The 23348-nt window shown below is 40.9% G+C and overlaps 1 protein-coding gene across 2 annotated transcripts; it reads left to right on the top strand.

The window, feature by feature from the left end:
• Positions 1-610: 610 nt before the first annotated feature.
• On the top strand, positions 611-21901 carry LOC119728362. 2 transcript variants are annotated; one of them, XM_038200575.1, is made up of 12 exons: positions 611-728; positions 3211-3352; positions 3854-4156; positions 5142-5268; positions 6778-6947; positions 9966-10144; positions 10916-11060; positions 13913-14007; positions 15534-15663; positions 17134-17232; positions 17681-17820; positions 19107-21901. In XM_038200575.1, the coding sequence occupies exons 2-12, from the start codon at positions 3238-3240 to the stop codon at positions 21009-21011; spliced, it is 3408 nt and encodes a 1135-aa protein (XP_038056503.1). In that variant the 5' UTR covers positions 611-728; positions 3211-3237; the 3' UTR covers positions 21012-21901. The 2 variants fall into 2 exon arrangements, with proteins under 2 accessions (XP_038056503.1, XP_038056505.1); XM_038200577.1 differs by having other exon boundaries at positions 6781-6947.
• Positions 21902-23348: the final 1447 nt, after the last annotated feature.

The raw sequence follows: 23348 nt of genomic DNA on the forward strand, positions 1-23348 counted from the left end.
ATATAATACAAGAAATAAAACCAGTGTGGGCTGGTTATCTATCTAGAAGACAGGTGGACCCATAAGCTGACAGACTGCACACTAGCGCATATCAGGCAGACTAAACAGAAGGTGGATAGATGACATCAGAGAATAATGCGTTACATGGAAGGGGCCTGAGAACAGCACAGGACAGAATATTGATGAAGGGGTCTTCCTTCTGCATGCAGTGGAGTGAAATAGGCTGGAAAGAAAGGTAACGAAGGCAGTAATACCGGTCTTTGAACTACTTGGCAATGGACCCGAAGGACACTCAATTCATTTTTGCAATGATTTTAATGGTCGGCGATGGGCTTTCGGGAGTACTTTAGTCGGGATTACTTTGAAGGCCGGATGATGATCATTTTAAATTGGAGGGAAAAAAATCAGCCAAAAATCATCGGCCAACCCAAAATTGGAATAGAAGGTGAAAGAGGGTAAATCAAGTTACTTGGTGTATTTCTGGAACACCTGTAAGAATTCAGAGTATCATTTTTTCCCCGATTGCTTTTGAAGAGATTTATGTCTATGGGAAGTTGACTCAGTGGTTTGCACATGTTGTGGTCGTGAAAAACCGAATGAGGGCGCGACGTCGGGCTGTCATGGCTGTGAGAATGGTACACAGTACGTATTTACTGTATACGCCTACAGGTTGGCATTATTACTTCCTGCTTCCCGATCGGTAAGTCATCAGATCGGATTGTAAACAGGTAAGAAATTGATCTCTGAATTTCGTACTATACCGTGTATTTGTTTTCTAGCTTTTTAAGGAGAGAGTTTACATTGGCGAACTTTTGTACTATTGTAGAACTAGAAAGTGACTGATCAATGATCAAACCAACAAACCTCATGTAGAACACGTGGTCATTGTGCAGTGATACTGGTACGTACGGTAGGCTATACTGTACAGCGTACTGAGAAAAGTTGCGTTCAACATGGTTCCTCCATGGGTCGACGAAGGCCCAACAACTGTACACTACAGTTTGTGTATACACATGTTGAGTGTAAATGGGCATGCGCACATTATGCTACGTGGGTGTTTGGGGGCATGGGGGGGGGGGGGGGGGGGCAGGAGCTTGAAAACATTTATTTTATATTTGCACACCATTTGGTGTGTCACCATTCACTGTCAGCACATCAGACTCACTTCGGAACCATTGAGTTTCAAGAACACATGAGGTCTAAGTTAATGTAAAATTATTTTGTATGTATTGTCGGTGCTCATCACATGATGCCTATATGTATACCAGCTATTTTCTCAAAATTTTACTAAGGCCTGACACCAGAAAGTTGTATGGATCTGTGATAAGTTCAATTGCAGGTTTAAGCCTTTAGTCTAGAGCCATATTTGTGGGAAAGAATGTTGCAACCTGACACTGCTTTTTTTTTATATATCATCTAAATCTCAATGAAGGTCAGTTGCAAAATGATGATAAATCTGGGACTGAGAAACATTTCCAATTTTGCTAGGAAATACTTGGAGAAACTTTTCTTGAGTCTCCATAGGCTTTCCATGGCAAACTCTTGGTTGCAACATTCATTCCTATTTGCCTTTTCATAACTGTTTATGTTTGGAATATTCAGCTAAAATACCTTCACTCCGTTTGTATTCTTTTAAGAATAGGGAGTTGTAAAGGGTCACAGTGGGACTTTGACATGCAGAAAAACCTGTAAAACAGCGGAGTCGGACCACTCTATAGCCAACCAAATTCTCCAACATTTTCATGAGTCAAAGACAAGGCAGTATTTCACCAGCCAAGTTTGAGGTCTCAATTCAATTTTTAAAGGAGACTATTTTTAAGACATTTTGCACATGAAAGTGAAGTCAGGTGATTTCAATTTGAAGCCCAAGACTAGACCGGTACATGTCCAACAAGATTGACCCGTCAGTAGTCATGGTGGCATGACTATGGAAATGTGTAGAAATAGAGGCCTGTACCAGATGTTTCTTTTGACACAGTTGACTGATGCAGCTACATGTAGTACTAAAGATTGGTTGTTTCATGTGCCAGTCTATTTTCTTCAGAGTTGTAATGACTCGAGTCAATGACTCGACTCGAGTCCGACTTGAGTCACATTTTTTGGCGACTTGACTCGACTCGAGTCCCGACGGGTAAATGACTCGACTCGACTCGAGTCACTGCGAGCAAATGACTCGACTCGACTCGAGTCCCTCATCAGAATGACTCGACTCGACTCGAGGAAGGCTAATAAGACTCGAGTCCCAAAATAAAAGCAAAACTTACTTGCGAAAAATATTTGCAATGACTTACGCTGCGCCGTTCGCGTTGCCAGTTTTTGTTCACGTCACGTTAATGTTCGCGAATAATGTACGTTTATATACAGCGGCAGTCTGTTTCCTTCCTCCATAATAAAACAACAAACATACACCGTGTCGCGGACTCCCACCTTGTGGTTCTATAGCATGTAATGCTAAACCCGGAACCAGACTTAAAACGCATTTCTCAATCCGTGGTTTCATCATTGGTTTCGGGTGATTTTGAAGTTCTTGGTGGAACGCTGGCTAAATTCATGTCCCGATTTCACACAAAAAAATGGATACGGACGGGCCCACCTTTAAATAATCAGAAACAGTTTTGTATAATGCAATTAGGTTTTAACGTTGTCAGCGATCAGCGAACAACAAAATCTAGACCCGAAGCCAAACCAGTTATAAGACCGAAGTTTCACATCTTCTTTTCTGTGACGTGAGCTAGCAATGGAAACTGTTGGTTGGGTACCATACAGCATACTTTATGTCTTTGGATTTCCGTAATAGACTGGTGCCTTGTATTCTTTCTCTCTTGTGTTTGTTGCTTTTTATTGTAATTTAGTGTTCAAATATTTGTGACTCGAATTGACTCGAGCTAAATACTTGACTCGACTCGACTCGACTCGACCACACTCTGTGACTCGACTCGACTCGACTCGACCTTGTTGACCTAATGACTCGACTCGACTCGAGTCACTTCTTTAAAATGACTCGACTCGACTCGAGTCACAAAAATCAGTGACTCGTTACAACTCTGATTTTCTTGTATTGCATGTTTTTACAATCTTTAGTTTCAGGACACTCATAGTCATATATACACAGGATATATTCGAGAGTCCCAAATTATTCCGACTAAAGGGTAAGAAACTGTCGAAACTCAGATTTCTCACTTAATTTCATTTTATGTATCTCAAAAATAGATGGACTTAAACGGGTCAATCGGTTAGATGGCATCATCTAGCTTGATCATCTGGCTGTACTGGTCTTGTATTGTGCTCATGTTGCCATGGCAACCTGCATCCGTTCTGGCTCCAACCACTACCTCTTACAACTGCACACTTTGTAAGTTAGCAGGCACCAATAAATGGAATTAAATATCAGAATTGGAAAATATTAATGTACATAGTGAAAAAAAAGTAATCATAACTGATCATCACAACTTTAACACAAAAGCTACATGTTATCACTGTAGCGGGGGTGGGGGGGGGGGGAAGTAACGTGCCTTCCCCCCAAAAGAATCCCAGTGCCCCCCCCCCCCAAGGTACTGGTACGTGCCCCCTTCTCCCACAAAAAAAACCCAAAAATTTAAAGTATCTTTTGGAGATCTATACTTGTATTAGAAGAAGAATGTAATTTTTTTCTTTTATTTGATTCTAATCCCCTTAACTCCCTTAACCCTATGGCTTTATGAAATTGAAATGAATTGGTTTAAAAAAAAAGGCACGTCTGGCGTCACATGAGGCCCCCCCCCCAGTCGGTGCCCTGAAATTCGGGAATATTTTTGATGCAGGACTGCCCTTGGTTAACCTAAAATTGACACAGTGACAAATCTTTTACATGCAGTGACCCTGGAGGCTGACCCCAAGGTCGCCCAAGCAGGCAGCACTGTTCGTCTCAACTGCAGCCTTGGCTCGCAATCAGACCTGCAAAGAAGGCCCTACATGTACAATGCCAGCAACGTGCAGTGGTTTCACAATGGCAGCAGCCTGATGCCGGGGGTCCGGATCCAGAACGTGGAAGCTGCAGGCACTTCTCAACTGATTTTGAATGGAGTAAGGATTGAGCATGGCGGAAGGTACAGCTGCTGTCTCAATGCGTCCTGCGCCGAAGAAGCTTGCTTTGCCAGCCTAGACATCCTCATAGGCTGTAAGTAAATGGTTAGGCCTTCTAGTTGGTACCCCCCATCCCTGAAAACAGAACTCTTTCAAAATCAAAAAGTTGGCGGTTTAAAGCTACAGTCCATCATTTGCAGCAATCAAAAAAGTAACTGACGTAAAAATTGTTGAAAAAAATACTTGGTTGAAAGATAGTAAGGGGACTAAACTCCCTGGCAAGCTTTCATTTTGAAGAAATCAACGAAAAAAGCCCTTTCCAACGGTGCGTCTAAAGACGCACCGTTGGAAATTTTCTTTAGAAGGCCTATAGTTCATTTTTTTTTATTCGGCAAAGCACGCGCAAGCGTTGGCACGACGCACACAGGCGCACAGTTGCTATAATTCGTTGGATCGGTGCGGGACATTGCGTAACTGCAATCGGCTCAGTGAGAACATGTCTCGGACGCTGAATTCAGGCCCAATTCAAAACATGATTCAGCATGAAATCGAAAACCTAGAATGGTGTTTTTCTCGGAATATACAGCTGAAGCTGAGCTAAAAGTTCATAAGGTTAGTTGTTCAGCACCCTTCTCTAGATTTTGAGTACGTTTGTTGCTTCAAGCGAACAAAATGCATGAATTACAAATGATGGACTGATAAACAAAAACAGTGAAAAAGTTACTTGTAGTACAAGCCAACTAAAAAAAAAAAAACCCAGGAAACCATGTGGAAACATATGTTCCATAATGAAGGAAGATCCTGTGTTTCTTTTTCTGTGTGTTTTTCACATTGTTTATGTAAAACTTACAAGAACGTTAATTAATGGAACTGAAGAGTTTAACAAGAGGTGAAGAATTCATATGAAACTAGCACAAATAAGCAAATACAAAAATACAAAAGTATAAATAAAAACAAATGCAAGATTAGAAGATGGTTAATGACTTTAATGCCAATATAAATTGAGTAAGAAACAGAAACAGGGATATGAATCCCAGAGTTTTGATCGGTGTTGACCAGGTATTGATATCGTGATGCAGGGCCGCCGGAGAAAGCGACAGATTTGCGATGCACAAGCAACGATCTCAAAATTGCAAACTGCACGTGGACAAGGGGTGGACAGCACAGTAACCTCCCAAGCAAAGATGTCCTAAAACGCAAAGCAAGGTAATAAGACCCCCAAAAAATTAAAATGGTTGTGTTACCCTCACATGAAAAAATCATATCAGGAGGGTCAGTCGGTCAGGGATTTTTTTGGATTCCCCTCTGCATTTTACCAATGTACTCAAAACGTTTAGGCTATTGTACTGCATGCGCCAACTACACATGCATGCAATACAATTGACAGTACAGCTTTTGCCATTAACCCTAACAGAACTCGACCCATCAGACCCCAACAGCATGATTTGTTGGAATCTGTGTACAGTTGTGTACAGTTTCCCATATGGGCAATTCCACGGTTACTCACGTTACATTTTTGGTGTACTTTTGAATTTCCCTTGGGCTGTAATTACCTTACTGAAAAGGTTTAATAACTGTTATCCCCATGGTAGATAGAGTAGACCTAGACCTACCTAAGCACCAAAGATGACATCCAGAAAAATGTGTTATGTATGATAAACCAGACACACATAATCGGTTACTCACGTTACATTTTCGTAACGTGAGTAACCGATTTTGTGCGTCTTGTTCATCATACAAAACACTTTTTTCTGGATGTCATCTTTGGTGCTTAGGTAGGTCTAGGTCTACTCTATCTACCATGGGGATAACAGTTATTAAACCTTTTCAGTAAGGTAATTACAGCCCAAGGAAACTCAAAAGTACATGTACATAAAAAATGTAACGTGAGTAACCATGGAATTGCCCATCCATATGATGTTGGAATTTGCCAGGATGGGTATGGTTCCTAGTAAATCATGCTAAGGAGTTAGGGTTAAGAGGAAATCAATGTGTATGTGATTGATTGGTTGGTTATGTGTTAATTGTACACATTTAACTGAATTTAGGCCTATATCAGTCAGTATTGTGTAATTGCAAATTCCATCAATGTATGTTTTTTTCTGTCAATCTCCGGGTGCCTTTGTGCAAGTTTTCTTGATATGCAGATGATACACATTTGGGTATTAAAGCTCTTGCCGGTAAGCTCTTGTACATTAAAGCCCAAGCAAGAGTTGTGCCAAAATATAAAAAAAATTGCTTTTAATACCGCAAGTATTTTATTTTGTTGTTAGAAATTGTTTTTTTTTAGCTCTAAATGTAATGTCTGTAAGGCCCAAAAAAAAAATATTCGGTCTCTGGTCAGACCAAAGTTCCGGAATTGACGCGGCCACACGTTTTTTTTTTTTTTTCTTTTCTTTTTTTCTTCAAGCTTGGATTGTACAGACAAGGTGGGTACTATTTTGCTTTTTTGGTGTACTCATTTACATTGGTGTCCTCCATAATTTGCCTTGGTGCTTTCGATCATTTGCCTCGGTGCAATTTCCCATTCCTTGGTGCTCTTTGGTAAAAAAAAAATTACGAGGTGCGGAAATAGAGGGCGCTGTTGGAGCTACCGCGGAACATTTTGGAAAAAAAAAAGATTGACGTGCATGATTAAAATCGATGCGCGCGCTGACCAGAGACCGACTTATTTTTTTTTTGGCCTAACGATGGATTTGCCCCTTTGTTTTCCAGTAGAAAAGAGTGGCAGCTGTGCAATGATGAGGCAGATGCCGTCTGCACGGCCACAACCTGTCATTTGTGCTGCTCTGAAGCCAATATGTGGCACACCTATCGTGTGGAATCCTCCAATGTGCTTGCTACCGTCTACTCCAATGAAACCATCTTTAATCTCGACACTGAAAGTAAGTACTGCTCCTAGAATTGAAGAATTGTGCGTGAACGAGTATTTGTGTCCAGAACATGATTTTGAATGCTTGTGTTATTTTAGATGGTAGATTTACAAAGCGTTTCATACAACATGCACATACATGTCAGAAATTGAAACTAAATTAATTTTTGGAATTTGTTTTCTTATGTGATGTATTACAAATGATTATTGTTCACTAAAGTAGTAAAGTGTTGCTAGTAAGTAAAGATGCAAAGTTCTTAAGATGTGTCATAAGTTGGTCTTTCCTTGCATAAGTTAGCATAAGTTTAAGTACAAAATGTCACACACGTGACCATACAAAATGTCACACACGTGACCGAACAAAATGTCACACACGTAACCACAGCACAATTTCCATTTAGTAAAAGTAAAACAGGCTGTGAATGCATTCTGTAAATCACAAAAGACTATAGTCTTACATCAAAATAAGTATTGGTGTTTGAGTCCTTAGAACTTTGGAAAAAGTGTGAATGTCCAGTATGGGCTGGACAACATATTTATGTCTGATGTCACGCACGTGACCAAACTTTGATGTCCACTCCAAATATTTGGACACTGTTTGTGAAAGTAGAAACTATACTCTGAGGAAGGGAGTAAAATTTACTAACCTGATGAATCAGTGAACATGGTGAAAGTAATATGCCAGATGTAGTTAACAAGGGGCAAAGCTTCAAAAATCAGACAAGCCCAATTTTACGTCACACAGTGACCAAAGATTAAAGAATGGCCCAGGTAAGTTGTGAAATAAATGTCCAAAATAAAGTCTGGCAACAATTATGTATTTTGGTACATTAACTTGTACAGTTCATGTATTTCTACATGTACTTCTACTCTATAGATAAGTATATTTGTATGAAACTATAAGAAGAAAAGCGTAACCAAGCTGCACTTTCTTTTCTGACAACATTAGAAACACAACATTTTGTGGCCAAACTTTAAACAAAAAGAGTATTTTGTCAACTTATAATCCTAACCAGTCTGGTTCCCCCTTAATCCCAAGGGCCTCTTTAAATTGAGTCTGCTGTTGTAAATACATAAAACTGTAGATTTTCTTTTTCAAAGCTGCTGTCACCAGATAACAAGGCCTATATGTCACATGTACTGTTCCCTTGGGTTACAATACACATCAGCAGAGTTGGCCAGCGTAAGGTTTTAATGCACACAAGGTCCCAGTCTGAGAATTGCCCACCTTCACTTTGGATATTACAGCATACGTACAGTATTTAGCAACATGGCACAGTAGCCAGCTCCTTTGTAGGCCCATTGCATTACTGGTAGCAGTCTAAAATGGCTCCCATTAGCACAGGAGTTGGTGACACAGATAAGCTACATGTACATGCAATTAAAGGGACATTGCGCAACCCCCCTCCACCATTGTTCAGCCGCAGACCACCACCATTGTTCAGCCGCGGACTAAGGATATAATTCCTGTAAAGTGGGTCCAAAGATAGTAAATGGATTTCTAAAGTTTGGTACCCGGTAAGTTATTCTCGAATTGCCTTCGAATGCAAGAGAAAGCATGGCAGATTTCACAATGTTCTGGGAGGCATTCTTCCGGATCCCATAGCAGGGTGTGCTGGAGCTTCATTCAACTCAACCTCCCCCATTATTAACATCAACACCCCCGCCCCTGTTATTTCCTTTGAAAGCAAAGGAAATAACATGTGGCATGAGCAATAAAATGAAGGAAAAAAAAGAAAAAACAACCCCTTAGATTTGGTATCAGGTGTCTGCAGCCATTTACTACGTATGTGCATCACCAGGCTCGGGCCGAGTCTAACTTCAGCTCGAGCATAAAAAAAGCGCTACCTCTAAGAATCACTACCTCTAAGAAAATATAGAAAAAGTAGAAAAATCACCGGAATATTAACATTAAAAGCAACCCCACCCCCAAAAGCGCACCTTTTACAGGATGAAAATAATAATAAAAAAAGAAGGCATGTTTCAGGTTTCAAATTTGGGAAACCTAGACATGCTAGAATTTCTGAGAATATAACAGAAATATCAATTGAAATGAAAGATGACATGAAAACAAAGAGGAAAAACCAAACCCCAAATTTTGTATCGGGTGTCAGTAGTAATATTATACTGCACATGCCAATCCCAACACCAGACTCGTGCCAAGTCTAACTTCAGCTGTTTAAAAATCAAAAATAGAATAGACACTTTGGACAAGTACCAGAACATCTTTAAAGGGAAATTACATCATTGGCTTTTGCTGTAATTGTCAGGAATGAACTATTTGAGGGGTTAGTATAATAGATCAAATATTGTTACACTGACATTTTTTAAGTTTTGTGTTCGAAAAGGTTGGAAAAACGAAGAAAAACAAAAATGTTCAAGCAATCTGGTTCCCTGACTCCACAAAAGATAAAATGGATCAATTTATAGATAATGGAAAATTGTAAGGCAAGGGAACCAGTCTAGCTGGCCTGCACCCGTTCATGAACATGTAACCAATAGCAAACTGAAAAAATGGTACTGAAAATTTGGACTGAAAAAATGGTTAATTTGGAGCAGTAGTTGAAAAAAGTTAGGTTTTTCCAAGGCTGGTCGGCCGATCATCGTTGGAAATGTTTACAAAAATACCATTTTCTTGAAAATTACTTCACACCAGGTGCCATAATTTTACAAGATGCTTGAGACTGTCATTTACCAACATCCTAGTAAGGTATTTCGTAAAAACTTGGTAGTTTTATTTTTCGATGTTTGCAAATGTTGTATATTCCCTTTAAAAGGGCCACAATCTTTTTTAGTGTCAACATTGCCTTCCTCGGTCAGTCTCCCGACGATGACTAGAGCAGGCTAGTCGAAACACTGACACCAAAGACAATTTTGTTTAGAACTTAACGCAAGACTGTTCTAAAACTTCTTAGCGAAAGTTGATAATAAGCAGAACAATTTCTTATCTGAACTACATATTTACTGAGCGACAGTAGTTATCACCACATGGTGTTACCGCAAACCAAAATGATATGTTCTTCCTCAACAGCAATACCGGATCCTCCGACAGGTGTAACTGTGACCAACAGATCCTACTCCTCCCTCAACGTTCACTGGTCCACCCCCCCGGCATTGGCCCACCATCATACCGAGGAGGGGGCCCTAAACCTTATTGGCTTCTGTCTCCAATACAAGTGGGAGGGCAGTAAGACTTTCACCAAAATCAAGGTACATCTAACTATAAATTCCAGGAATCTCTGTGTGTCTGTCTGTACTTTGATTATCTTAGTAATAAGTTCAGTTAGTAATTTCATATCCCAAAATGTCACCCACCAATGTACCGGTACAAGCCTTTGTTCGTGCAAGAATTTGGTTAACTGGAAATTTTGTTAACTGGAAAAGTTCCTCAAATACTCCATTGTAAACCCTTGTGTTTTTTTTTTATCAAACTAGAGATGATTTCAAGAAAAGTAACTGAAGCTGTAAAAGTGCGCTGAAAAATCTGACCGATCTGACTGTTCACAAGACGACCGCATAAAATCAAACATGTTTGATTTTTTTCGCATCCGATGTCACCGGATCGGATGTCATCGGAAAGGTGTGTGGGCAGCGCACCATTCCCGTGACATCGGATGCCATATTTTATGCAATATTTATGTTAACCAATCAGATTCACGAAGGAAGTCGCATGATTTAAAATTGACGGCTGCTTCTTTGCATCATGTTACTGGTCATCATGTGTCTGAACATCATGTGACCAATTATAAAACGTATTTGGGCACGTGTGCTGGTAACATTGTGGTGTAACAGCAAGAGTGAAAAAAAAATATCGGATATGTGGTCAACTGGTAAAATCAGAAATGTGTGCTGCAGGTTTTAGAAGAATTTTTGATTAAATGAAATCTGTCTCTTTGTACTTTGGCAGTTTTGTACGCCACAGAATCGCACTGAAGTAGCAATGAAATATGTGTACTTTTTTGCCCTTCCCAATCCCACCAGGCTGACTCTACGGACTACACAATAAATAACCTAACACATCCATACGGCCTGTACCAAGTCAAGGTTGGAACCTTCTTAAAACACACTGAAAAAAAAAAATGCTGGAAGTTTTCAAAAAAGGTCTTTGGTCGTACAACAGAAGTTGGTAAGTTTCTCAAGTTTTATTTCCTTTATTTCCTTCTCCTTATTTGTGGGACCCAGAGGGCCAACCTACTGTCCATTTTTAACCTGACTGACTGACTCCCCGACTGACTCACTCCCCGACTGCCTCAGCCCACTGATCTCTATATAAAGACTGGATAGCTTATAAAGAGCCGCACAATGAATGAATTTGACGCCATATTGGTGAGACCGGCTGGTGATCTACAAAGGACAAGTTGCCGTCTTTATAGACAGCATGATTTCTTTTGTAACGTCGCGGTTCACTTGACTTAAATTTTTGCCACCACCACTGACCAAGGTTTACTACAATTTTTCTAACGTCGTGGTTACTTTTATAATGCCGCAAATCACTTTTTCGGCGTTTTTGAAATAATAATCACTATGGAAATGTGTCCCTTTTAGAACATCATAATATGTGTACGTGACCAAAATGCGCGTCAACTGTTGATACAACGCGCGCGTATTTACACGTAGAACGTTCGTGTTATACGCGGCCATCTTCGTGAGATCGGGGGCGAATTGGTCAATATGCAAAGTCTACTGTGTGAATGTTGTATGCATATCCGCTATCCAGTCTTTATATAGAGATCAGTGCCTCAGCCTCGACTCCATGGGCGCGTGCGCATTCCCTACACTAACCCCTGGCCGTGATGATGACGTAAATGACGCTGATTGGCTATTCACTGCGTACTGCGCGCATTTCGAAGATTGCACGCCGGGCGCGCCCATAATGCGCTCGCGTGCTTTGCACGTAAATGTCACGTTCGAAAAAAAAGTGTTATTCAAAAGTCGCGATGCCTGTACGATATGGATTATGGCAGCCTCGTTTTTCGCTAAAAAATCCCTGTATCTTCGGTTGTAAAGGGACGAAAGGGGTACGTACATTTAATACAAATCTTTGCTAAATAACGCAACGTCCAAACGTTATGTTTGAAAGGATTGATTCTTCAAAATCACAACTTTTAACATTTTAAGATGGCGTCGGCACGTAAAACGGATAAACTGCAGCCTAATTATAATGTGCCATATTTTGACACATTTAAATTACACGATTCCAGGGGTTAAGATCGCGCAAGGCATGATGGGAAACAAAATGGCGCAGCAAGATCGTACCCATGGGGAATGAGGTTGTGACTGCCTCACTGTCACTCGTGAGTTGGACTTGCTTAAGTCTCTTCTCGGCCAAAATATTTGACACTGATGGATATATTATAGTCCCCTTAGGCCAAAAAAAAAAAGTCTCTGGTTTCTGGTATGAGCGCGCGTCGCCGTTGCCATGCGCGTCGGCAAAATGAAAAAGTTTTTTTTCCAATGAAAGATGATGTCTCAAAACCGCCAAACTCACTGGTTTGACTGGAATCCTGCTGCTGCACAATTTTAACGTGTTTTTAGATGGGGTTATGATTGAGGATAAGCTTTATGTGGCCTCTCTGGACTCCCATATATTTGCACTAAGTTTAGTCGGGCACCATTTGCAGTCATCAGCCGACATTTGAAGCAAAAAAGTCAGATAAAAAAAAAAAAAAACCGCGGCGCCGCACCACTTTTTGGACAAGCTCCATACCAGAAACCGGAGACTTTTTTTTTTGGCCTTAGGGCTTGGCTCTAAATATATCAATATAGGATTTGTAACAACTTCCCTGCAATCTTCCCCCAATTAAGTAGATCACCAGTATATCTTACCCAAATATACCGAATATTCAATCACCACCTGAATATTTGAATAGCTTTACCCCGGTTTAAATATTTAAAAAGAAATAAACATGCACGTTCACACAAGACTGTGATGTTTTTTTTATTGTAAATTTGCGGGTTTTTTAATTGTCGGACACCATGTTTTTTTTGTAGACTGTATCGTTTTTGTTGACGCCTATTTATTGGTCCCATTCTTTGGTCCAAGTCCCTTAGCAGTTACAAAGCACTTACTGCAAAACCTCCAGTGGCCCATAATATCCATTGGTATTTGCAAATTTTAATCCGCGCGCTTTGAATGCAACTTTCAATTAAAACCCTGCGCAGCGTTTACAAAAAAACTATACAACTCGTCAACGGGGGCCCTCTGGGCAGCAGGTATTTCCCGCACTACGCAAGACCCTATTCATAGCAATACAACAAAAAGCCACGTGCCAGACAGTGTCCAGACAGTGTCCAGACAGTGTCCAGACAGTGTCCAGACAGTGTCCAGACAGTGCACTGGAAAGATACTTGACTGGTGGCCTAGGTATGCAGTAATGAAGGGAGATGGCTGTGTCAAGTTACAGGTCTTTGTTGATGTTTCAATGAGACTTGGCAGGAGGCCTGTTTGAAAGTTTGTTGACACGGCCTGGGTGAAGCCCTGGCTGCAAAGTTCATTGAACCAGCTGATTTGGCAAGGGTTGAATGAGGATTAGATAGGAGGTGACCGTCATTGGCAATCAATTTTTTTTTTTATTCAAAAAATTCGGTCACCTGATGCCCCAGGGGCATCAGGTCACTCCGCCCAGGGTTCCCAGCGAGGAAGGCAGCTGCAGCTGGCGTGTGTAAAACTTGATCGGCAAGTTTTGAATATTCGAATATTTGGTCAATTGCGGTTTCAAATAATCAAATACTTAATTATTGGAAAACCGATAGCCCTAGTATAAACCTTCAAACCTTAAAATGTCTTTCCAAGTTTTGTTTTACACCAGATCAAGTAAATTGCAAAACTTGAGTGACTGGTACATGTACACGTATTTTGGAGGTCACATGTTAAACTCCCTTGAAGTTCTTTGTTTTGCCTGAAATCAATGAAAATGAGCTTACTCACTCTTCCCTTTGTGGTTGATCTGGCAAATTGCTCTCCCCTCCCGTCAACAGCGCCTGTAAATTCTCCTGGGAGTTTCACTTGTCCAGTCTCTCTTGACCAGGGGGTTGACCAGGAGGATATCCAGAACGTGGATCTCAGCTGGAAGGTAATAATTCAGGTTCAGATAGATCCGCAAGATACTTGCACTATAGGGTGAGTAAAAAAACCCCGAAACCCAAATGTTGGAACCATTTAAATAGTGAAGTTCTGCATGTAGCACTTTCAAAATCTAGGATATGAAAGCCCATTCATAAGCTTTCTTTTACTACAAGAATCATTCAAATCACTTGTGTACTTTTCAAGTTACAGAATTACAAACACACACACCGTTTTTAACTTCTGTCCACGGATCACAAGAAGGTTTGTGTTCTTTCAGCAAAACAAAAATGAATCACATAGGGATGTTTGTAAATTGTTTTCGTTTTGCTGAAAGAACGCACACCTTTTTTTGTGATCTGTGGACAGAACTTTAAAACGGTGGTTGTGTTTCAAATTCCGTAACTTGAAAAGTACATAAGTGATTTGAATGATTCTTGCACTGAAAGAAAGCTTATGAATTGGGCTTTCATGTCCTAGATTTGGAAGTGCTACATGAAGAACTTCACTAAAACAATAATCCAAACATTTGGGTTTCGCTTTTTTTTCTTCTCACCCTAGTATACTAAATAACAATGGCCGCGTCTGAATTACTTAGCTGTACGGCTGAAAATAACACACGGGTCTGTGGGAAGTGTGGGGAGTGTGGTCCGGTTGTTAGGGTTTGTGACTCATAATCAAAGGGTCAGGGGTTCGAATCCAGCTGCTGGCCATATGTTGATTTCTTGGGCAAGCCACTTCACCCCCACTTGCCTCTCTCCACCCAGGAGTATAAATGGGTACTGGCATTAGCCGGTGAGTAACCGGCGATGGACTAGCATCCCATCAAGGAGGAATAGAAATATTCTCAGTTGTTTCAAGCTACTGAAAAACGCTGGCCTGATGGGTCACATTTGTTTGTGACAGAATTGACTTTTTACTTTACTCTATGGGAAGTGGCTGCATTGGTCTGCTTCCATAGGCGTGAGTGTTATTTTCAGCTGCAGCCAAGATAAATTTTGAAATCCTATTAACTTTTTTCAAAAACTTGGACAAATACTTGGTAGATGTAACTTATTGAGTGACTGCACCATAAATAACCCAAAGGCAATGGAATCAAATATCCCAAAACCAAATGGTACGAAAATCAAACAACCCACAACTGGGGAGAAAAATAGACGACCACAAAGAAATAGACGCAACACTAAAATACAACCTTTCACCACCCCAAATAATTGGAAGTTCTCATTTTTATTCAAGTAACAATCAAACCAGTTCTATGTTAAATTGTACCTTTCACCGACGTGTTTATAAATTGGTGAAGGGCAAAACCTAATATTGATTATCACGCAAACACAAAGTCCGTCTTATGAATAATCAAACCGACTTAGTTTGTCAGTAATAGCAATGATGTATATTTACCATTTTAGAATTTTGTTTTGATCCTGTGGTCATGTAAAATGAATGGTTTGGATGACAATATTGATGGAAAGAATGAAAAGAAGAAGACAATGAAACATGTTTGAAGTCTTTGGAACCTTCATTGAAATTTTCCAGGCAGTGCCCAATGAGTACAAACAGAATGGAGAAATCCTCGGCTATCAGATTGTGGTTCATAACCAGAATGTGAAGCATCATGTTACGGAAGTGGCCGTTGGACCTAACATCACCAGTCACAGGATCCAAGGTGATTTGAAATATTTGATGCAATATTTTCTTTAAATCAGAGGGAGTCGGGGTGCAGGCCAAAGCCAAGGAAAATGCAAGAAACAGAGTCGACTATTTTTTCTTCCCAACTTACTTTTTTCCTACAAATTCACTGTTGGGTCATTCTTTAAATTTGGGGTCCGCTCATTTTCCTGTTCTTGTTTACACCTGACATCTGTGATTTTATAAGTCTGAGGTATCCAGTCTTCCTTAATGCAGTCGTCCTCCAAGAGTGAACTTGTAAGGTGCTACATAATGGGTCTCATATTTCTCATCATTATTATTTCCCTGTAAAAAGACATTGAGTACCTAATTAGCAGATACGTGCACTATATAAGACTCCCGTATTCTATTATTATATTATTATTAGCTACCCAACATTGAATAGAATTGCACAGCTCCCCCTACTTGGCTGAACTTCTTTCCTTTCATGAACCTGGTAGGGAGGGGCTCAGGTCTTCGGACAACAATCATCACCAAGAGAACAGGAGACAAAGCATTCTCCATTGCAGGTCCAAAAGAATGGAACAAGATCCCATCACACATCAGAGACTCCCAATCTATCCACATGTTCAAGAAGCTTCTCAAAACCCATCTCTTTGCTCTTACCACTAGCTCTTCTTGATTGTGTCTTCTGCTCAATGCTTTGATCTTGCTAAAAGCGCTATCACCAGATTATTATTTATATTTTGATACTTGAATGGCAAATTACAAAATACCAAGGTAACAGGGACAGGAAAAACGTCAGTTTTTGGACCACACATTTATTGAATTGACCCAGTAACATAAAAAAAAATAACAAATGGGGATATTTAAAATAATCTCCATGAGAAATATCACAACTTCAAAGATTTTATGGAAAATGTCACAAAACTAAAAGTTGCAAATTTGCTCTTCCTACCAATAAGCCAGTTGGGACTCTCGATGAAGTAGTCCAGGTCAAAGGTGATTCGGCAGAAAATCACTGACGTGACGATACGCAATGTTACGCTGATGCCGATTCTTGTTGTAATTTGCGCATGGTCATCGTGCGACCGTCTCCGTGCGCGTTCATACGCCTGCGATTATCCCAAATGACCCGTTACCCATATCATTAGCGCATGCGCAGCTGAAATACTGAACTGACTTATTGTTCTTACACTTGTATGAATCAGGCGCAACCCTCTGATGGATGGAGCAAGCCTTTTATTGAACTCGGAATCAGAAACTTGTAAATTTCCTGTTTGAATCATGCTTAAGTTGATATGTTCACAAATAGTTTTCGCGTACCGGTATTTTCAGTAAAATGGCCATTTGGTGCAACTGAGACTACCGGTAGTGTTGCACAAGTCACAGACTTGCCCAACGTACAAAATGTTCCTCAAGTGAAGTGACAGATGTTGCGCAAGGCAGTGTTGAACTGTTAGTTATAAAGCAGGATCATGATTTGTTTCTTTTTATGACCCTGCAGGCCTGCTCACTAGTAGACATTACAACATCAGCTTACAGACACGTAACTCCATGGGACTGTCTGACCCCAAGTGGTGTTCTGTACCAAGCATTTCACCAGGTAATGTTTGGAATCATATCAGAAACTGCACATATATCCTTAAATGTATGCATATACTGGAATCCATGTATTTGAGCCTGATCCTGCATGACTTCTATCTAATGGTCACCTTCATAATAATAATACAAAGCTTTATTCTCACCTTTTAAGGTGCGTCCTTGGTGTCATACACTGGGCATTATGGTCACCTTAATAATAATGCAAAGCTTTATTTTGACCTGTTAAGGTGCCATACACTGGGCATTATGGTCACCTTAAAAATAATAATTCAACGCTTTATTCTCACCTTTTAAGGTGCGTCCTTGGTGTCATACACTGGGCATTATGGTCACCTTAATAATAATGCAAAGCTTTATTTTGACCTGTTAAGGTGCATTCTTGTGCCATACACTGGGCATTATGGTCACCTTAATAATAATAATACAAAGCTTTATTCTGACCTTTTAAGGTGCATCCTTGTGGCCAGTGTTTGTGTCCGTACCTATCCTGTGTTGCCTGCTCGTTGTGTTGTGTATGGTTTGGGCCAAGAAGAAATACAAAAGCTCCATCAGGAGATGGCCTGCAGCCAGACTGCCCACGCAATTCATAGTGAGTGTTGTAAACGTCTCATAATGTAAATGTCTTAAGTTTGAATAAATCCATGTGTCCGCCATGCATTAAGCATATTGTGTAGTGTGTGGTGCATAAAAATATGTTTGAAAAGCAATTGGCGCATGTTTTCACGTTCCGTTATCTGTTTTAATTTCACGCACTCCGTTTGCAATTGAAATAGGTGGTCCCTTCCAATACACACATGCTCTTTTTTGAATAACTCAAAGAAACAATGTAGTGGTGGGTTGGAAAGATAAATATTAATGGTAGGCCTAAAAAGGAAGCACTTTTAGTGTTTCAATTTTATTGGTTTTTCATTTTTCAATTTTCCGTTAATACTCTCTGTTAATACCTTATCAAGATTTTTTTTAATATTGTTAATGTTAGTTTTTGTTTTCGTAGATCATGTACTTTGCCAACGATTATCCAATGCCATTATGACTTGTTTATTTTATTTGCGACCTGCTGAGTGTATATACCCCTGTGGATTTTCAGAGCTTCACAGATATGCAACCAGTAAACGCACAATGCATTACGCACATTGAAAATGGACACATGATTTTTACCTGTATTAAAAAAACCCAGTAGTTGCACCATTTTTGCATTTGTGCTTCCATGTACTGCATGCTACTCTGTAGGTGCTGTGCTTTTTGTGCATGTTGAAATGGAAATGAATCGCACCAACTTAATGTTTGAGGTTTTACTTCAGTACAATGCTAACCAGAACTCATGTACCTCCAAGGAAGTACAGTTGGAAGTAAGAGCTCTCTCAACTTGTCCAACTTGGAGCCCATACCCTTCATATAAAGTCAGTTCCCCATTTGGTACAGTTTAGCTATCTAAATGGTGAAATTCATTGATGGCATTGCTGTGAAAAATATACTAAAAAAAGGACATCCAGCCCATAAATACAAGAAAGAGAAATCACAAAAAGTATTGAGCAAAATGAGTTTCGGGAAAATAATGCTCTTGGCTCATTTTCACTGTAAAGTGAAGCAGTTTAACCCTAACTCACTAGCATGATTTACTAGGAACCATACCCATCCTGGCAAATTGCAACACCATTATGAAAAACTGCACACACATACATTGTATTTCTGACTTTGATTCTGGAGGTGTGCCAACCCAATGTAAAAGACTGTCCATTTTTACTGTGCCCATCCTTACAGATTCCAATGAAACATGCCGTTGGGGTTTGGTGGGTGATCTGTTAGGGTTTATATGCCCTCCACCGTGTATTTTATCTTGTATGTGAAAATTCTACCTTTTTTGTGGTTATGCAGAATAACAACATTACCCATGCTCGGGGTCTCACACTGGTCCGAGAGAGGGAGGTGTTTGATGAGCTGCCTATCAAAGAGCAGGTCCACAGCGACAGTAGCCAGGATGGAGGATTGATTCTGATTGGGGCTCACAGAGGCGCTTGTGGTGGGCGATCACAACCAGTAGCATTGGAATTGCAAGGCCTCGGCCAAGTGAATGCGGGCAGTGATACAGACAGCTTAAGTACCATCTCGCCAGGCAATAAGCAACTCCCTAGCAGCCGCATCAGGTATCCCTCGTCAGAAGCCTCCTCGCCCCACAGTCCATTGAGCGTGGCCAGTGGCGGCAGCTACATGATTCTAAAGGATCCCATCCACTCTCACATTCGGGAGGGTCTATCTCCGGATGACAGGGATCGACAGAGGATGGGAAGCGATCCGTCACCAGGCCTTGTGGTCAAGGATGATGTCACTGGGTCGGCCTCCCGCTTTGTTTGGGATGAAGGGATCATTGATGGACGATCCTTACGTCTTAGTATCTTCACAGAAACTGGTGACCATCCCTTGGGGTCACCTACTTCTTCTTTAAATAGCCCTAAAAAATGCCCTCATTGCCACTCAATCATTCAAGGTAAGAGACACGCACCTAATGAGTCCCAAACTGATGCCTCAGTCACAGGTGAAAGTAGGTCTCCAGGATGGGGGTTAGTACCAGTTGCCGAGGAGAAAGATGAGAAGGAAGAAACACATGAGCAGAGAGAAAATCCAGATGTTTTCTTCGATTGGGGGGAGCCTTCAGTAATGTGGGAAAGCCTTCCCAATATCCCAAGAAGTGATGCTGCAAGACCGAAAACAGAACCGCTGATGGATTCTAAGAGAGGAGAATTAAATCTTGCAGCAGGTTACTGTGGGATGAATCAGGGGGGCTCAGAGAAAGTGGCCAAAGTAGAAAGAACAGCTGCATCAGATTATTGTAAGATGAAGAGCCAGATTGGCGTGGATGAATCTGTCAAGTCTCCAGAGGGAATTGATGGAAGTGTTTGGTCACAGTGGCCTAGGGATGCATGTCATGCCGAGGGTTTTCTTTCCGACCAAGAGCCCCTGCTCAGTCCAGATTCGACTGTTTCTTTGCCCATCGACTATGAGAGTCTGAATTATGTCTCTGTTTGCACGGATGGAAGTGATGAAGACATGGAGGAACAGGAAGCAAGTTCACAGCTTAACACCAGCAAGCCCCTCAATGATTCCGATGATTTAGCTAAGCAAAGGGACAACAGTTCAGCAGATTGTCAGGCTGAAGGTAACGGCAATCCAAACCACCCGTCTCTTGCTCCTCCAAGAAAGAATGACGATTCATTGGTTGTGTCCGAGACAGGAGAATTATCTCCTTCAGAAGGTTACTGTAGGATGGACCAGGTGGGCTCAAAGAGAGCCACGTCCGAGGGAGAAAGCACTCCAGCATCAGATTACTGCGAGATGAACCCGATTGGGTTGAATGAATTTACCGAGACTTTAAAAGGAAACAACAAAGGGAATGATTGGTCACAGTGGAATAGGGATACAGGTGATGGCGAGGTGTTTCCGTCTGAGCAGGATCCCCTACTCAGTCCAGGTTCCAGCATTTCCTCACCCCTTTGTGAAGATGGCAGTTTACAGGGTTCTAGTCTTCTTAAAGATTATGAAAGTCTGAATTATATCTCTGTTTGCACGGATGGCAGTGATGAAGAAGAGGAGGAACAACAAACAAGTGAGGCCACACGGTCCCTTCACAATTCCGATGCTTCAATCATGCAAAGGGACTCCAGCCAGGGCATCATTACAAGTTTAGAGGACCGTCTTGCTGAGAGTGATAACAGGCCAAGCGATGTAGCTCTTTCTTCAGATGAAGGCTTCGAAGAACAACAAAAGCAAGTACCGGTAACATGAACTGCAGCTTCATCTCTTTCTGTTTTTGTTTAGTCCTGGGCAAGACGTCGTTGTGATTTGATATGCGATAAGCCATCGCCACGAAAGCTATCACAATGAACTGCTATCACCCAGGAACCGCGAGCCAGCAACAATGTGCAGGGAATCTTGTGAAATCTTCTAGTTTTACAAGAGCGCATTTGCTACTTCTGTACGGTCATTTTCTGTCCCACGCATACTGAATGCCACAAAAGAGCTGCCCAGTGGTTGTCAGCTTACACATTCCAGTGACACAGCATCTGGTCAACAGTGCAACTATCTTGAAAATCAAGATCAAGACATATTGCATTGGAAAGCTTTCGCCAGGAATTTCGGTTGCTCGGGAAAGCAGAGCCTGAAACATTATGCTGGACAACATCCTTACATGCATTTTTGAGAAAACAGTATGAGAAATGTATTAAATGAATGCATTAGATCACATTTGCATATAATACTTTGCCAACTAAGTTACATTGAAAAAAGTGGATGTTGTTACGGCTTTTTGCTTGCCATGTATATAGTTACCATTCTGCCATTTTTAACATTCCATGTTTTATAAAATAATGCTTGCCTCACAGTACATGTAATGTATGTATTTTATGAAGAAGTAAAATTCCTATTTGCAGTCAAACCACTTGCCAAAAGAAATCATGCCAACAGTATTTGAAATCAAGACCGTCCAAGTTTGTGTGTGTGATGAATTACATGTAACTTGTGATCAGCCAGTACACAATAGGTCAAATATTTAAGAGGCATAAAAATGTACATATGTGTAGAGTATAAACAACTGAACTGTATACTAACTGGACTAGATGCTATACCTGATTTGCACTTTGAAGCAACTGATTTCGCCATCTTGGATCCCCAAAATCTCACGCTGTAACATACAATGTACATGGTTCTGCAATTGATTTTTTTAAACTTAAAACAACAATTCCCTAATAATCTGTTATTCTTTGCATGTTGGTACAAAAGCATCAAAGTGCCGCAAGCAATTTCAAAAAATCTCAATTTGTATCTTGCCGCAGGGACTTGCATACACCGGTACTATCTTACTGTGACAATTTTGTATCATGCTGTGCCAAGATGCTATCTCGCCATGGAGAGATGCTGTCTTGCTGCTGCAAGTAAATGTTCCCGTAGTAACTTGCCGCAGCAAAATAGTATCTTGCCGCGGCATGATACTATCTCGCCGTATTGTATGCTTGAGCACAATACCCGATGTACACTTAAAAAACCTGCGTCATGTGGTTGATTCAAGATGGCTGTTGGTTGCTTCATTGCACAGGCATTGACATTCATTCCACTTTAAGACCAGTGGTGTAAACAGTTGACTTAATACTGGAGTGAAGTTGTAAACTTTGAAAGTTTACTGAAATTTGTGGATGGAAAAAACATTCAACATATAGCTGGATGTATATTTATTGCTTGTCGAGATTAATGCAAACTAGTGTAGGGCTAGTCCGAAAATTTAGGACTCTCAATACTGTGTATGAGAGACCCAAAACTTAAGGTACAGTGCCATATGGAAGCATGCAATACAAACAAATAGACTGGCACATGTATGAAACAACCAGTCCAACAACCCTTCAGTACTGCATCACATTTTTCCATAGACGGTCAGCCGCGAAGAGGTCAGTCTTTTCAAATGGTTGGATCATGGTTGGAAATGTACCAGTCAGGTCTTTGGCCTCAAAATGATATCTCTTGACTTCACTCTCGCGTGCAAAAACATTTTTGTTTTTAAAGAAAAGTCTCCTTTAAAAATTGAATTTAGACTTCAAACTTGGTCAGTGAAATACTAAGGAGTCATCATCATCATCATCTTCCTATACTGTGCAGAAACCTCCGCTGGAGTATACTCGCACATTGGTTGAAGTGCAAACAAGCAGGTGCAGACATAACTCGAGGCATAAAAAGACAAATATGTGCAAGTAAAAACAGCTATTTTGGGACAGGTTGGTTATCTGAAGGTGACACCGTTCACTCTGGTCTTGAAGACATCCAGGGTTGGTGACTCAACAACTTGCTGGGGCAGTGAGTTCCACAGGCGGATGGTGTCTGGGAAGAAGGAGCCCTTCAGTAAGGTTGTACGGGTGGGTGGGATGAGGAATTTCTGGCTGTTGCCTCTGGTAGATGAGTTGACCGGGATAAGGTGGTTGTCTGGGATGTCGATGAGTTTGTTGGTGATCCGGTACATCATTGCAACTTTAGAGATGGCTCTTCGGTGTTGTAGAGACTCCCAACCCAGTTTACTCAGCATGGTGTTGACACTGCTGTCTCTGGAGTAGTTATTCATGATGTACCGGGCAGCACTAC

This window comes from Patiria miniata, unplaced genomic scaffold (assembly GCF_015706575.1).
Source record: "Patiria miniata isolate m_02_andy unplaced genomic scaffold, ASM1570657v1 HiC_scaffold_20, whole genome shotgun sequence".
Taxonomy (NCBI): domain Eukaryota; kingdom Metazoa; phylum Echinodermata; class Asteroidea; order Valvatida; family Asterinidae; genus Patiria; species Patiria miniata.